The sequence below is a fragment of the Capra hircus genome, chromosome 5, assembly GCF_001704415.2.
Source record: "Capra hircus breed San Clemente chromosome 5, ASM170441v1, whole genome shotgun sequence".
Taxonomy (NCBI): domain Eukaryota; kingdom Metazoa; phylum Chordata; class Mammalia; order Artiodactyla; family Bovidae; genus Capra; species Capra hircus.
Genome location: NC_030812.1, coordinates 29,434,659 through 29,450,553, shown reverse-complemented (window position 1 = coordinate 29,450,553; position 15,895 = coordinate 29,434,659). Strand labels below are relative to the sequence as shown.

General features: G+C 51.4%; 2 protein-coding genes across 6 annotated transcripts; both read left to right on the top strand.

Moving 5' to 3' along the window:
• GPD1 (glycerol-3-phosphate dehydrogenase 1) lies at positions 262-8,230 on the top strand. The gene is made up of 8 exons (XM_005679977.3): positions 262-2,751; positions 3,240-3,417; positions 4,220-4,360; positions 4,932-5,070; positions 5,303-5,415; positions 6,088-6,321; positions 6,549-6,655; positions 7,591-8,230. Exons 1-8 carry the CDS (start codon positions 2,396-2,398, stop codon positions 7,685-7,687), a joined length of 1,365 nt encoding a protein of 454 aa, XP_005680034.1. The 5' UTR covers positions 262-2,395; the 3' UTR covers positions 7,688-8,230.
• LOC102170668 (cytochrome c oxidase assembly protein COX14) lies at positions 10,282-14,717 on the top strand. 5 transcript variants are annotated; one of them, XR_001918040.1, is made up of 4 exons: positions 10,401-10,553; positions 13,012-13,122; positions 14,055-14,210; positions 14,314-14,717. XR_001918040.1 is itself a non-coding variant. In XM_005679975.3 (2 exons), exon 2 carries the CDS (start codon positions 14,322-14,324, stop codon positions 14,493-14,495), a length of 174 nt encoding a protein of 57 aa, XP_005680032.1. In that variant the 5' UTR covers positions 10,282-10,393; positions 14,314-14,321; the 3' UTR covers positions 14,496-14,717. The 5 variants fall into 5 exon arrangements, 2 of the variants coding, with proteins under 2 accessions (XP_005680032.1, XP_005680031.1); XR_001918041.1 differs by lacking the exon at positions 13,012-13,122; XR_001918039.1 differs by lacking the exon at positions 10,401-10,553 and having other exon boundaries at positions 12,834-13,122.

The following is a 15,895-nucleotide window of genomic DNA, read 5'->3' as shown; positions in this document are numbered from 1 at the left end:
AGGCACTGGGGATATGGTGGAAAATAAGGTTTCTACCCTATGGGTCTCAAAGTTTTGCCTTAGAGCTTGTTCTGTCAGCCCCAGTGGTCCAAGCAGGGCAGATGCTGGCTGAGATTAGCAGGCTTCATCACTGCATCTGAGTCCTGCCCTCAGTTCCTGTTAAGTGGCACTGACATCCTCTCCCTTGCGCTTCTGCGTTCCCCTGGGTATCCTTGGGCACCTGTGATCCCTTACACTCGATGAGCCTGAGCCTCTAGAATGCTCAGGGCTCCCATCTGCACACGGGCCGGAGACGTTTGTGTTCTCTGTGCCTGTCACTCTTTAACGTTTCACTCTCTCAACCCTGAGTAAGATTTTGGTTCTTAAGACTGGCGTGGATGTGCTCTGCTATCATCCTGGTACTGTAGATGGCCAACCCCTCACTGGTAGAGCTAACACTCTCAGGATTAGTTCCCAGTAGCAGAAGCAGGAGGTTCTGCCTCTGTTGCCGTCATAATAGGCTTGCTTCCCACCAGGTGGCTCTTTGCTTTCCTCCTCTGTGCCATTATCTAGCTTGGTTCTAACCAAGAAGGGAATTTAAGATACAGGACGAAGGCAACCACATTTCAAAACTAAAAAGTTAACCTTTGCTTCCGTGGATGTGAATACTCAAGTATTGCCTATGTGCAGTCAAACCCAGCAAGGATACAACCACTGTTCCCAGTCTGGACTGTGGGGGTTTATCAGACTTGAGTAGGAAAAGCAGAGAGAAGTGTGTGTGGGTGATAACTTGGAGTGGAAAAAATTGATGTCAAGGACATTGAAATGGCATCTGTTTTCACCCAGGCTAATTACATGTGTAATGAATGGCTGATGAACCATTATTAATTTCAAGCAAATAATCTACAGTTTGCTCTTGGGAAAAGAACTCTTGTGTAACAGATAAGTTCCTGTGACAAGCTAATTCTGAATCTCTACACACTTCATTCCTATATAAATGAACAAATTCTTTGTCTCCTAAAAATGATTGTAGGGAGAAAATGAGAGATGGAAACATTTAGGCAAAAACACGAGGTTATTTTATGCATAAACATCCATTCTTTAGGGTTCTCATCCTATGTGCCAGGGACACAAGCATTCTTTCTCTTCATCACCCATAATCGGAGCTCCCAGCTGGCAGCCTGGCACTGGTGCCTTTTTCTCAATGCCAGGGTAATAACAGTAATCTGCAGGAAGCTGGCTATGTAGTAGGCTTAATTTTGTTCCTAAGAGAAATCAGCTGCTGATTTCATTTATGTCCCTGTAAGGGAACTCCCTGGCCATGGGAGCAGAGTATGGTGGGCTTTTCCAGGGCAGTCTCTAGAACTCAGAAACCATTTCTCCCCAGTCTTGGTCTCAGGGCCACTGACCCTGATTCAGTGGTTGCACACAGCCTCCCCTCTGGCCCAGTACTTAGCACAGTTTGCAGCCAGCAACAGCCCAGTGGGACGGAAACACCCACTCAGCAGTTGGCCAAGCCAGGAGGTCAGCACGTGAGCACACAGTGGTGTCTGCTTTCCAGGCCAAGGTGCACAGACGGCTGGAGTGTTAGGGGCCTTTGCCCCGCTCTCCACATCAGCCTAGAAACAGAAGCTCGCTGCTTAAACATTGCTGTGGGCAACGTAGAGCCTTGAGCTACTCAGTGTGTCCCTTGCACTCTCCCTCCCAAAAGCACACACCCCACTTAGTCTCAGTTACAGCATCTGAGACCACAAGGCTCTACAAGGCTCACAGCTGCCCCAGGTCCTGCCTCCCTCCCCTTTCTGGCTTCTGCAAAATAGCCACTAAGCTGAAGGAGCCCCTGGCATGGTAGTAGCTGGGAAACCCAAGAGAGAAGTGAAGGAAGCTCAGTGCCTCTCAAGGACAGTGAACACTTGGGCTGCCTGCCTTCTGTCCTCCTCAAGCCCAGAGTCTGCAAAAGACTTGTGGACCACTTTGCGTCCAACTTTAACCCTTCCTGCCCTCCTTTCTGGAAGGCATTCAGGTGAGGCGAGACCCACTGGTGGGTTCTGTTTCTCAGGCTAGTGGGGTCTTCCTATCCTTTGGCTGCCCCCAAAGCAGGCCCTCCTCTCACCTTCTATGTAGTCTTACCTTACGTAAAAGGGCTCACACCCTCCACCTCACTCAAACACAGCGCTGCAGTGGAGCTAGAGTGGGACCAGTGACACGTGACCCATCACTGCCAGAGGATAAACCTGCAGAGGAGTTTTGGGGTCCTGGGAGATCATGTGGGGGCAATTCCTACCTTGGAAAAGCAAGCATGCCTGTGTCTGCTGCTAGGACTGAATACAGCTTATTCCAGGGCTAGGGGACAGAAGGGAGTGCAGGGGACTGCTCGCTTGTTCCTTATCTGGGCTTGCTCTTGGCAGACCTCAAGATGAGCCCATTGCAGGGAGGGAGGGGGGTGAGGACCTGGGCAGGAGCCAAGGGAAGAAGCCTGCCAGCACCGTCAGCTGGCAAACCTAAGAGGAAAAGCGGGCCCTGTCTGTGCCCCATTCCTGTTCCCCACCTGTCTCTCCCCTTTTCCCCCCTTTCCCTGGCCCTGCCAGACTGTCTCCCTGGGTGCCCGCCTTCCCTCCCCTGGAGGGCGGGGCTTGGCTGCACCCACGTGTGTTGGAGTTATATGCTCCCAGCCGGCAGGGGAGCTGGGGAGAGTGGCACCCAGCTGGCGGCTCAGGCAGAGAGCAGCACCATGACCGGCAAGAAAATCTGCATTGTAGGCTCTGGCAACTGGTAAGCAGCTCTGTCAAGGAGTGTGTTGGGGGGCAGGGGGGGCTCCCTCCAGTCTTCGGAAGTCAGGGAGGGAGGCTTGGTGAGCAGGAAGTGCTCTGGCTCCCGCTGCTGTCTCTTGCCTACTCCACCAGGACAGAGGGCGCCCCGACCCCTCCTGGCCCTTGCCTCTTGGCAGTGGCACCTGTTCCCCACAGGAAGGGAGCCTCCAGAGGGCTCCCTGCCTGAAAAGCTGTGTGGGCGGCGGCGGTGGGGGGCAGTGTTGGGAGATCAGAAAGCTGGCCCCCTTCTGAAGCAGCAGTGTCAGGGAGGCTGTCTCCTTTCTACTGCCTGCTCATTAGAGACACAGTGTCATAGGGGATGGGGTGACAAGCGAGGTGGCAAGTACATAATCCAGTGGATACTGTGGTACCCCGAGGTAGAGCACAGTCCCCTCCCCGCCACTGTTCCTGCCTCATCACTCCACTTTTTGTGCTCTCTGCTCCCGCCAGGGGCTCAGCCATCGCCAAGATTGTGGGTGGCAATGCAGCCCAGCTGGCACACTTTGACCCACGGGTGACCATGTGGGTGTTTGAGGAAGACATCGGGGGCAGAAAGCTGACAGAGATCATCAACACACAGCACGAGAATGTCAAATACCTGCCAGGGCACAAGCTGCCCCCCAATGTGGTGAGCCCCAACACCCCGTAGAAAGCGAGCGGGAAGCGGAGGGGGTGCTTCCTGCTGGGAGGGGGCCATTTCATGTGCCACTGGTCTTGAGAAGCATCTCAGGAGGGCTCCTCCAGGCACAGGGTACCCTCGTGCACAGCTCCCAGAGCACTCTGGGACTGAGGACAACCCGAGTGCATACCCCCGCATCTCCACCTTGCCCCGTGGGCTCCCAGGAGGAAAGGGAGGGGGAGAAGGTGAGGAAGTTGGTCTCCATGACAACCAGAGGCAGGTTCTCTGGTTCCCAGACTTGGGGTTCGGGTAGTGCCTGCTGGGCTCTAATCCTGTTACTCATTCACTGGGTGATTAGCAGACATGAAGACTGCTCCTTGGACTTAAGGTCTTTGGTCAAATCCATGTGGCTTACTCCCCACCTAGAAAGGGCAAGCAGGGAAGAGAGCAGGAAGACTGGGGCTCTCCAATCCCAGCTGGGGGCCCTAAGGAGCAGGGTGATGAAATCTTACTTGTCCTCTTCCTCCTGCCAAGCCCAGATCTCACTGTCCCACAGCCAAGGGCTAGGAGAGGGCTGGGAGGAGGTTTCCAAGAGTTCTCAAGAGTCCAGGACAGCTGAAGCGTAGAAGAAATAATGGTGAGGGAGGAGAACAGAGTGTCTTGCTCCTCCAGGTTCAGCCCTTCCAGATTCAACCCCAAAACTACCCTTCCTTCTTCCCCACCAGCCTCACTCTGGTTCCTAGATCTCCCGAATGGGGCTCCACAGGGGCTAGAAGTCTGTCAGGCCCATGAGCACTGGTCACCCCCACAGGTGGCTGTCCCTGATGTGGTCCAGGCTGCAGCGGATGCCGACATCCTGATCTTTGTGGTGCCCCATCAGTTCATCGGCAAGATCTGCGATCAGCTCAAGGGCCACCTGAAGTCTGATGCCATTGGCGTGTCTCTTATTAAGGTGCCAGAGACACCTTCCTGTGGAAGGGGGTACAGCCGCCTGCTGTGGGGCTCAGGGTTGGTGAAGTGAGACCCACAGAAAACTGCACAAGTAGGCCAGGAATTTTCTGAAGAGAGAAGAGTTAGCTCTGGGGGGGCTGGAGAAGCAGATGCCGAGGGCCACTGGGAAGAGAAAGTTGGTTGGGGAGTAGATAAGGTGTCAGTTTGGAAGCAGATGTCTTAGGGAATTTAGATGTATGAGGGATGCCTAGGGGATATGAGAAGCAGGCTGGTTTGAGGAGCTGAGAATGGATGGAAGCTGGTTTGGAGTACTCAGGGGTGGGGTGTTCAGAGGTGTGGAGGGGATACATTACCTTGGAGAAGTAGGTTGTGGAAGAATTGTTGGATGCTTTCATTTTCACATGAAAACGCTATCTGCTCTCCTCACAGCAAGCTCTGGCTGCGCTGGACTAGGGGAGGACCTTTGGGGAGGGACACTGACGAACAGTGAATTTGGAAGGGGCAGGATTTCTGGGTGGGAAGCCCTCAGTTGGGGTAAAAGGCACCTGTCCTGAGCTCCATCCTGTGCCCAGGGGGTAGACGAGGGCCCCAAGGGGCTGAAGCTCATCTCTGAAGTGATTGGGGAGCGCCTTGGCATCCCCATGAGCGTGCTGATGGGGGCCAACATTGCCAACGAGGTGGCTGATGAGAAGTTCTGTGAGACAACCATTGGTGAGACCCCACCCACCTACCTACATAGTGCAACTCTAGTTAAACCCCCTCCCCATGCTTTATTTCCCACCCACCTAGCCATCTTCTCCCCATAAGGCAGGTGAAGGAAGAAGCATTAGAGATGAGGGGGGTTGGACGCCCCTATGGAAAGAGTTGTAGCTCCTGCTTCAGGCAGGTGTGGGAAGAAGAGTCAAGAGCCCCTTCTTAAAACCTTACCTCCTCCCCAATTTAGGTAGCAAGAACATGGCTCACGGACAGCTTCTGAAAGAGTTGATGCAGACACCCAATTTCCGCATCACGGTGGTGCAGGAGGTGGACACAGTAGAGATCTGTGGGGCCTTAAAGGTGAGAGGGGCACAGAGGCAGCTATGAGGTGAGAAGAAGGTCCTGAAAGAAGGCCTAGCTTAGCTGTCCAACACTGCCGGGGCTCCAGGTGCTCACTCCCCATCCTCACTGAGCAGGACACATGGGAAGCACTGCAGAAGCAAAGCCAGGAGCACTCAGGCCTGCACTCGCTTACCTGCAGACACTGGGCTCCCTTCTTCCTCTCCTCTGTAGCCCCTTGTGGGACACCCTATCCCTGGCTCAAAGGGCTGGTCTGGTGGGGAAGAGGAGATGCCCTGGCGGAGCACCCGGGGTAACGGGAGATGAGATGTCCAGGACACCCAGACAGACTGATGACCAGAACTCTGGCTCCCAGACAGAGCTATGGATGGCTATCAGGGACATAAAACAGCCGTGGATGGGTGGGCCGGGTAGACCGGTTTTCAGGGAAAGTCCTCAAGGATGGAGTACAGGGCAGGGCTGGGGGGCCAGGAAGCACAAGTCCAAGCTAAAAGAAGGGAGTGCAGCAAGGGGGGAAACCAAGAGTGGAAGGAGTTGAGGAGTGCACCCACCTTCCTTATGAAGGGAGTGGGCACATCATGGCTGATGGAAGAAGCACGAGGCAGGTGCTGAGGGTCCCAAATGGGGCCTGCGGGAGGGATCCTTTCTCACCCATGACTCCACTCTTCAAAGAATATAGTGGCCGTGGGGGCTGGCTTCTGTGACGGCCTGGGCTTTGGCGACAACACCAAGGCGGCTGTGATCCGACTGGGACTCATGGAGATGATCGCCTTTGCCAAGCTCTTCTGCAGCGGCTCCGTGTCCTCTGCCACCTTCTTGGAGAGCTGCGGTGTTGCCGACCTCATCACCACCTGCTACGGAGGGCGGAACCGGAAGGTGGCCGAGGCCTTCGCCCGCACAGGAAAGGTGGGCCCTGGGGAGAATGGAGCAGGGAGGGTGGAGGGTGGGCCCTGTAGGTGTTAGGCAGAGGAACCTGGCTTGTGTCATCTCTTGAGCACAAACATTAAGATTGTTGTGAACATTCCCATTTCTTTCCTCTTAAGACCCACCTCCTGCCGGAGCCCCAATCTCTCCATCTCACACTGACAACTCCCCTCTCCCATTCCCATCTGCCCGTCCTATTTTCTTCACAGTCCATTGAGCAGCTGGAGAAAGAGATGCTGAATGGACAGAAGCTGCAGGGGCCCCTGACAGCCCGGGAGCTGCACAGTATCCTCCAGCACAAAGGCATGGTGGACAAGTAAGTGTCGGGCCCAGCCCCACTCCTGAGGGAACCATGGCCAGAAGTGCTCTCCCCGTTCATCATCTTCCTGAACCCTCCTCACTGCCCACTGTGAAGCAGGCAGAGAGGGAAAGGTGGTCTTATGTTTACACACAGAGCCAAGAGCCTGGAGAGGGCCTAGTGGGCCCACTGTGCCCAGCTAGTGCATTGTCTTTGAATTCTTTCCAGTCTAGTGCTCTCTATACCACATTGCTAGGACCCTTTACATGGCCTCCCGCTGTCCTCTGCTATGTGGGTGGACAGGAATAAGCTTCTGTGACTGTCTGCCTTTTTGTCTATCACCTTCAGTCTAAGCCACTTATTTGAGGCCATCCCTTCTGTCCTCGAATACTGTCCTGGGTGGTGAGGTGTGAGGAAAAGGACAGTCTTCTTTTCAGGGAGCACAGAGACAGTGGGGGTGATGAACTGAACTGAGCAGAGCTCTGTTGATTTGAGAAAGAATCATAGAGCAAGAGAATTCGAAACAAGCTCAGAAGATCAGCTCACGACTGGTCAGGTAAAGCCTCCTGGTAAAAGGAGCAGCCTGGGAAGAAAGAAACTGGCATTTACTGAGCACCTTCACATAACTCCTAATCACTTCTTCACTACTTTGTTATACTGACTCCCTTTTACAGCTGATGATAGTGAGGCTCAGAGAGATTAAGTGGCTTGCCAAGTTGGAACAGAAGTTGATGCCAGGAAATCATGCAGGCAAGTTCAATATGATAGGGAGAAGGGCAATAAGAACCTGACCCTAAAACCCAGAGCTAGGAAATTCAACTTCTCAGCAGTTGGAAATTGAGAGCCAGGGTCTGCTTGAGCTTGAAGGTGGGAGAGCAGGGAGTAGAGGGTTAGGGGTGGAGGATTGGGGGCTCGTCTGGAGGCCAAGCTGGCTCTGTCCTTCCCCATTCTAGGTTCCCTCTGTTCACAGCTGTATACAAGATATGCTACGAGAACCTGCCAGTGGGGGAATTCATCCTCTGCCTGCAGAATCATCCAGAACATGTGTGAGCAGGCCTGAGGCCCAGGCCAGGCAGCCTCTTTATCAATGGAGACAGGCAGAAGCTTGGGGTGCCTGGCCACCAGGAGCTCCGGGACTCCCCACAGAGCAGCGTCTTCTTAGCTTTTCACTGAGTGACAGGAGGCTGAGGGCCCGGGTTCCTGCCTGGAGATCCTGAAGCAGCCCACAACCTCTTGGCCATCACATCTCACCGGAAATGGAGTTGCCTAGTCCCTCTCCAAATGGGGAGCTTTCTCCCTATCCTGTGAGAGGGGCAGAATCAGCCCCAGAGTGGCCTGCTTTGGGCCTGTGAGGGGAGGAGGGGAGGGAAAGGGAGGTAAGGTAAGGGCTGCTTCGTGCTGCCTCACATAGACCAGAATTCTTGTCCCCATGCCTCAGCTACAAGAGGGATGAGGCAAGGGCTGCAGGGAGGGGTCTGGGCTTTTGAGCTGACATGGCCCCAGGGACCCCTTTGCTCTGACCTCTGCCAGGCCCCACAGGGCATCAATGGATCTCTCAGTGTTTGTTCATAAAATACAAAGATCTCAAACAACCGCCTTCTAGCTTCTCCTAGCAACATCTGCGTCCTCAGAAAGCTCTGGTCATCTCCCCTTTCCCCCTCCCCCAGGCTGCCCTGGCACCAGAGTTGCTGCCACGCTGGCATCTCTGGCCCTGGGGCTTGTCATTCTCTCTTGGGACTTCCCAGTCCCTAGTTCTTTGCCAGCTCCTCCCTACCATGCGTGACCTTTCCAAGCCTCTCTCACCCTCCCCACCAGTACCCTCTTTGGGGAGGAGGAACTTAATCTGCTGACAGAGCTACACCTTTTCATAGCAAACTCAGATCACCCTGCTCCCTGTGACCTTTGTAACTGCTCTGCCTCCCTTCTTGGGAGCTCTAGTGGGGGGAGGTGTCAGCTGGGTCCCTCCTGCTGCTGACTCCCCAAGACATCTTGGAGCCTTACCTCCTCCTAAACCCTATACCCAATTCTTAGCCACCCCTAGAGCAGCCAGGGCAGCTAACCAGCACCTGTACCTGGAGGCCAAAGGGCCAGAGAGTGGGTAAGGGAGGACGAGCAGGTCCCCATCTTGGTGGTCCTGACACTCCAAGGTCAGCTCTCCTTTGTCACCTGAAGGCCTTCTCATGCAGTATTGACTTCTCTAGCACCTCAAGAGCTGGGAAACTCATGGAGGTGGAAAAACAGTCAAACCACACTACCCCCTGGGGTGAGAAGAGGAGGGAGAGATCTGTGCTTTGCAGTGGCCTTGCTCCAGGCTAGAATGGCAGCAGGGGAATGTCACAGGTCAGCAGCTTGAGCCCCTGGCTATAAATAGAGCCCGAGGGCTCCTGTCACTTACAGCAGAGGGTCTCAGCTTCCTGTGTGGCAGTGCCTGGCACACTGTGGCTCTGACCAGCATTAAGTTAATCTTCCCTTACTCCTGGACAAACCAGGCAGGAGCTTGAGAATAGGAGTCACCCTCACCAGTGAAGGGCAGAGCTTCCTGGGTCAGGCACTGAGGCTGGGCCCAGTTCAGGTGCTGACTGGGTCCAGAAACTGCCTCTCCAGGAGGTCAAAGTCAGGGCAAAATGACAGCTCCTTTCCTAGGCTGCAGCTGCGACACTCTTGGAGAGTCAGAAACCTTTGCTTATTTTTGTTCACTCCACCATTAACTGAATCTGAGGCTTCTGAATCAGGCCTACTTGCCTATCCAAAAAAAATTTTGCCTATCCAAAAACCGATTTGTTTTTTCCAGAAACAAGTTGGGGAAGGACGCTTAACTGCACGTGGCTGTGCACGTGCAGTGGTGCATCACTACATGCGTATGTTTTCACTCATGCCACAGGAAAAAGGAAGGAAGAAATCTTTCCTCGATTGTCCCGGCCACTCCCGGCCCCTTGCTAGGGTGCCCACGTAGTCCCGCTTTCCCCAAGTGGCATCCCCCCCACCCAATCCTTTCCGGGCGCTTCTTTGGGGCTATATCATGCCGCCTGCAAGCGGGGAGGTCACATATGGGACAGAAACATTACGGAAATGCGACCCTTGCGTTCACTCCGTGCCCATAGCCACACCTGCCGCAGTCCTGGGCGGCCCAGGCCTCGCGGTGCGGGTCGGATTCCTACCTGAGCTGGGCTTAGGGCCGGTGGCGGGGAAGAGGGCAGCTCCAATCTGTAGGGGGCGCACAGTCCCCTTCAGAGGGCTGACTCCTAGAGAACCTACCTAGCTACCGGAGACGTCACTGTGCCACAGGCTGAGGATTGGCTGGTTTTCTCGGAGAGAAAGCTCGCCTTTTCTCTGGTGACTGAGTATCCTAAAGTTCTGGTTCCAGAACTTGGGTCGCAACTACAACCCCCAGAAATCAACGGGCCTCTCCGAGAGGAAGACTCGTCTGAGGATGCGTAGTAAAGGCGCCTGACCCGGAAGTCGGAAGTTCAAAGGCAGAAACCAATCAGAGCTGCGACCGGCGCGGTCTCCCGCCTTCGCGGGCGGGGTTATGATGCGTCCGACGCGCAGGGCTCTACCCTCGTCAGGAGCCAAATTCTAGAGGGTAAGCGGGGCCAGGGGGCGGGAAAAGTGTGGTGTTCGGCACCAATAGCGCTTCAGCATTCAGTGTTGTTCCTGGGCCACTATCCTTACTAGTCTGGTCCCGGGTGCCGCTTCCGGCTACGCTCGGAGGTCGCGCAGGCTGGAGGCAGGACGAGAGGCAACGGCAGCATCCAGGTACGCCCTGAGTCAGGCCGGAGCCCGGGCCGCGGCTGTGCTGCGGCGCGCCCGCTGGGGCCGGCCTTTCTTACCGCATCCTCGCATGCCCAGTCTTAGGTGTCCTTGAGGTTTACCGCGTATCGTGCGCTGCTTCCAGCCCAGCAGCCTCCTCGCTGCCGTAGGTTTCTGTCAGGCCTTGACTCCACCGCGCGTTTTGTCCTCCACGCTCTGATTCTAGTAACTCTGACCCTTTCTCATCTTGTAGTCCGCTGTGCCCTGAAATGCAGCTTTCCCGGGCACCCGTTCCTGTTTATCGATTTACTGACTCCACTCGTTTGCTGCTTTCAATTCCTGGGATATGTCTCCCTCCCTCTTCACTGACGTAAATCCTCCCAATCCTTCTAACGACTGCTGCCCGCCCTTCTCCACCTTTCTGCCAACTTTTCTTGAGCCCTCGCTTTGTCTCTGAAGTCGAAAAATGCCTCTTTTCTTCCGGTCACCGCTGTCTTCTACTTTATCTAACAGAATTTGGGATGCACAGCTTATCCCCATCAAACCATAAACTCCTTTGGGACAGAAGCCACCTTCTCTGCAGCCTTCATACAGTGAGGCTAGATAGTAGATGAAAGGTAGATAAGTGAGTAAATCTAAGCTGAGGTGGATGGACCCATTTGAGGAAATGAGTTTTCCAGAGGAGGGAGATCAGAGCTTTGAGGTTCTCCCGTGTTCAGGGGGCAGAAAAAGAAAAAAGAGCCACAGTCTGAAAACGTTTTTATAGATTACACCCCTGTGTCATTTTTCATTATGGTTCTTTTGTTTTTTTTTTTCTTGTTATTCTGAAACCAGTCTAACCCTGTAACAGACCCTTGAGCTTTATTAAGAAACCTGATGCCCCATAGATGAGAAGGTTCTCCTGCTAACCTCAAAATTTTTCATTTTCAAGGTTAATCCTTCTACTTGGACTTCTAATGTCCTCTTTTTCTGGGCCATCCTAAATCTTATTCCATCCCACCCACATCACTCAGTTTAGCCACCAGTTTCTTCTTTTCTTCTCTGGGAGTTGGTGATGGACAGGGAAGGCTGGCTTGCTGCAGTCTGTGGGTTCGCAAAGAGTAGGATCTGACTGAGTGGCTGAATTGAACTTCTTCTCTGAAAACATTCAAATCTCCTTATCAGTAAGCAAAACAAAACTAGAATTTACTTGACCTTGTGTTACCTTCACAAGCCGCTACTCTTTCATTGCCATTCCCTTAACCAGCAAATCACAGTATCGGTTCTTATCTTTGGGGTGAAAGGGGGTTATGATCCTTCTAATCATGTTTCTCTCTATCCTAGAAAAATGCATAGACATGTTGGGGTTCATGGGCCTTTTTCATTCTGGCCCAGTACACCCGAAAGATAAAGCATACCTCTGTTAGTGGCAGTAACTTGATAGCAGTGATTTTCAACCATTGTCATGGTTAAATGAAAGAGCATTCCACATGTTTCTGGAATTTCCTGCCTGTTTTCCTTCCCTAATTGTTTTCTTTCTTCAAACTGGTGTTCCCTTGACTTCACTCTCTTTGGTTTTATCCTCTAATTTGGTATCACTTGTTATTTCCGTATGTATCTGTAGCCTAGCCTCTTTCCCAGGATTTGTTCCATATTTGCATATCCATGTGCCTGACAGACATCATCACGTGAATTTTGCATTAAGCATCTTAACTTGAACATGTCCAATTCATGATCTTGGCTGACGCTTCCTGCCACCACCACCATCCCCATACATACATATAGACACACCTGTTTCTTCTCTTTTCTATTAACAGTATCCCACTCCATAAAGTTTCCTCAGTTGTTAACTTGCAGAAACATCAACTTTGCCCTAGCCCATCCAGTTAATAAGCCTTGTTCTACTTCCAGAATAATTTCTTCATCTGTGTTCTCCTTTTCTACTGCCCTGCTTTAGCTCAGGGTCTGAAAAGAGTTTTTGTTAATTTGAAAATAGAAATCTCAGGTTGGATTAGACAGGAGAAGAGATTCTAGAAATTTTTCATCAGTAGATCTTCTATCACCCTTCTAGGCAAGATCTACCATCCTGTTTCCAGCCTTCTTCCTCCAGCTCTGAGAAGAGGTGGTCCTATAAGTGGTTAGCATCTGGCTAGGGTAATGGGGGATAGGATGAGAAAGAATAAGTTAGGCGAAGTTTGAAGGCTGCCAGCTCTCTTTGCTAGGAGCTTATTACCTTAGTAGGACTTGCCTGTAGCTCAAATGGTAAAGAATCTGCCTGTGATGCACTAGACCAGGGTTCGATCCCTGGGTCAGGAAGTTCCTCTGGAGAAGGGAATGGCAGTCCACTCTGGTATTCTTGGAGAAGGAAATGGCAACCCACTCCAGTATTCTTGCCTGGAGAATCCCGTGGATGGAGGAGCTTGGTGGGCTACAGTCCACGGGTCGCAAAGAGTCGGACACGACTGAGCGACCTCACTTTCACACTTTCACTTATTACCTTAGTGTTCTGCTGTGTGTGTGTGTGTGTTTCTGTCTCATAGCTTAGAGGCCTTTCAAACTTCAAATAACTTGAAAACAGCTCTTTCTTATCTTGCCCCTGTGCCATTTGGTTTTCTTCCTCTGACATTATTTAATGTTACTTTCAGTAGCCACTTGGAATTATGATTCAAGGAAGCTGTGCCTCAGCTCAGCATTGGGATCCACCCTCAAGGACTGGCTCAAAGGCAGTGTTCAACTCATGGGACTTACTTTGAAAAGTAATTAGACATCTTACCCTACTCAAGATCCCCTCAACCAGCTAATTTTGAACTTCTCTCCTTTCAAATTCTTTAAAGAAACCTATTCTCACTAACTGCAGTCAGATTTTTAGTTCTCTCAGAGTCCCAGATTGAGGAACATTTTGTTCAAGATGAGAGATTCTCATTCTGAACTTTATCTTGTTTCCTAGCTCAGAATACCCAGGGAACACTTAAATTAGAAGTAATTTATCTCAAGCAAATGTGAGTTAACAATTTGCTGGGGCCTCAGTAAGTTTCTTTTTAGCTCTTGGGATAGGTTCTTGGTTTTATGTTTGAAACTTAGAATTAATGCTGTAGGTTATGTCTAATTGAAACAATATAAACATACTATTGGCACTATTTCAAGGATACTATGGCTTAAATAGATGCTTGAAGACCAACCTGGGAATCTGAGCCATAAATAAGATGATTTTATGGGGAAACAAATTGGATATTGCCCAGAAAGTTCCTATTTGATCCTCCTTGACAGAATAATATACTGCTAATATTTAATCTCTGGCTATTTCCATTAATTCCTTACTGGCCAGAAAAACTGATGTGTGCCTAAAGTAATGCACCAATTAAGATTTCTAGGTGGTCTATACCAGTCACTTCATTCCATAAACATGGAGGGTCAAGTGTTAGCTGTGATGTCATTCATATACACCTGGTTTGAGCTGTGTTTCTGTACCTTGTATGCAGACTTTATTTGCCCTTTTGAATCTTAATTATCTTCCCGTATGTGCTGTGCTTAGTTGCTCAGTCGTGTCCTACTCTTTGTGACCCCGTGGACTAACCTGTCAGGCTTTTCTGTCCACGGGGATTCTCCAGGCAAGGATACTGGATTGTCATGCCCTCCTCTATGGGATCTTGCCAACCCAGGGATTGAACCCAGGTCTCCCACATTGCAGGCAGATTCTTTACCAGCTGAGCCACCAGGGAAGCCCAAGAATACTGGAGTGAATAGCCTATCCCTCCTCCAGGGGATCTTCCCAACCCAGGAATTGAACCGGGGTCTCCTGCATTGCAGGTGGATTCTTTACCAGCTGAGCTACCAAACTCTGCATGTGAGTAGCAGCTATTCAGAATAGAGTGCAACCAGATAAGCAGGGGACGGGGCTGGGCAGATGAGGCCTTATCCTTGGGTCTAAATCCAGTCTGTCTTTATAGGGGACAACATGCCAACTGCCAAGCAACTAGCTGACATTGGCTACAAGACCTTCTCCACCTCCATGATGCTCCTCACGGTGTATGGGGGCTACCTCTGCAGTGTCCGAGCCTACCACTATTTCCAGCGGCGCAGCTCCCAGCGCCAGGCTGCAGAAGAACAGAAGACCTCAGGAGCCCTATAGAATTGCGGGGCTTTTTTCCTTGAGCAGAGAGGCCTGAGGCATGCTGTGGAAAGACTGCACCTGCAATCATTTCTGAGTCAAGAGGACCAGGGCCTTACTGGCTTTCGAACTCTGTGGAAAATGCCCATGTTTTCTCTGGTACAGCCAGTTTGGAGAGGGTATCGAATCAAAACAGGAATGGGAGGGTGAGGCACACCTATAGCCATTAAATACTTTGCCATATCTGTGTCTTGGTGCTTTTGTTTACTTGAATAGGGTGTGGACCACAGAGGTGGAGCCTTGACTACCCATTTTCTAGTCACAGATTAAAGAGTATCTTGAAAGTGAAAGTGATGGTGAAGTCTCAGTCGTGTCCGACTCTTTGCGACCCCATGGACTGTAGCCTATCAGGCTCCTCCATCCGTGGGATTTTCCAGGCAAGAGTGCTGGAGTGGATTGCCATTGTTCTGCCTGTTAAGTAGTTCTAGGGGTAGTAATCTCAACTCTCATGATCTCAATGAAAAGACTGCCCCAGCACCTGTATAAATCCCCTGAGAAGACTGTAAAGACCAAAGCTCTTTTTTGGTCAGGGGCCATTTCTGGGCCAATTATTATGTCCAAGTAATGGGGTTCTGTGGTCAGCATGGCCACACGTGTCAAAGGAGGCAGAGGCTCCTGTTTAGTGGCTGTATCAAAATTGCATGAACTAGAAGAGGGATAGTTCTTAAAATGTGAAGGACTTTTGGGCAGCCTATAGTATTGCGGTCTGTCTCCTTAGGGACAGTGGGTATAAGCATCAGGTTCAAGTTCTCTTCTTGCAAAGAGGATATGAAAGAACAGCATTTGAGGTAAAACCCAACTATGAAGAGAGACTTGCCATTTCATTTTGAGCTTTGAGACTTGCTTGTTCATGTCATTCTCGGTAATTGCCCAAATAAACCCTGTGGACACCTGTCCTCTGCTCTCATGTACACACTGCTCTGACCTTTGTCTCTCTATTCCTAAACCTATCACCTGAAAGCCCTGTTCCAGGATTTTAAAACTCAGCTTTCCTATATCCTCAACCCTTTCCTCTCATCCTTCTGGACATGCTAATGAAGGACTTCACTGCCTTCTCACTTGCCTGTATAGTAGGATCATGGTTCTCAGCTCCCCAATGCCACTTCCAATAAAACTAGTCCTTTCTGAGGAGCTTTCTTATATTCTCATTTTCACTGTTTTAAAACTTGAAGACTTTAACTCAGTGGATTCCTTCTCTTTTCTTCCCATCTGCTCCTTTGTGGCTGAATCAGCGTCCCTGTCCAGCCTGTGGCCAGAGCCAGTCCTCTTAATAGAGCCCCTGCCTCCAGCCTCACCCTTAGCCCCAGACCTTGTTCCCTTAGTTATCTAATTCAGCCTCTTCCTCCTTAGTAGATACGCTT

What these genes read in the sequence shown, in the direction of transcription:
- LOC102170668 (XM_005679975.3), top strand. Translation starts at nt 14,322, where the DNA reads ATGCCAACTGCCAAGCAACTAGCTGACATTGGCTACAAGACCTTCTCC.
- GPD1 (XM_005679977.3), top strand. Translation starts at nt 2,396, where the DNA reads ATGAGCCCATTGCAGGGAGGGAGGGGGGTGAGGACCTGGGCAGGAGCC. An exon ending in GTTCTGTGAGACAACCATTG is followed by an intron (nt 5,071 to 5,302) that starts GTGAGACCCCAC and finishes TCCCCAATTTAG; the next exon opens with GTAGCAAGAACATGGCTCAC. An exon ending in CACAAAGGCATGGTGGACAA is followed by an intron (nt 6,656 to 7,590) that starts GTAAGTGTCGGG and finishes TCCCCATTCTAG; the next exon opens with GTTCCCTCTGTTCACAGCTG.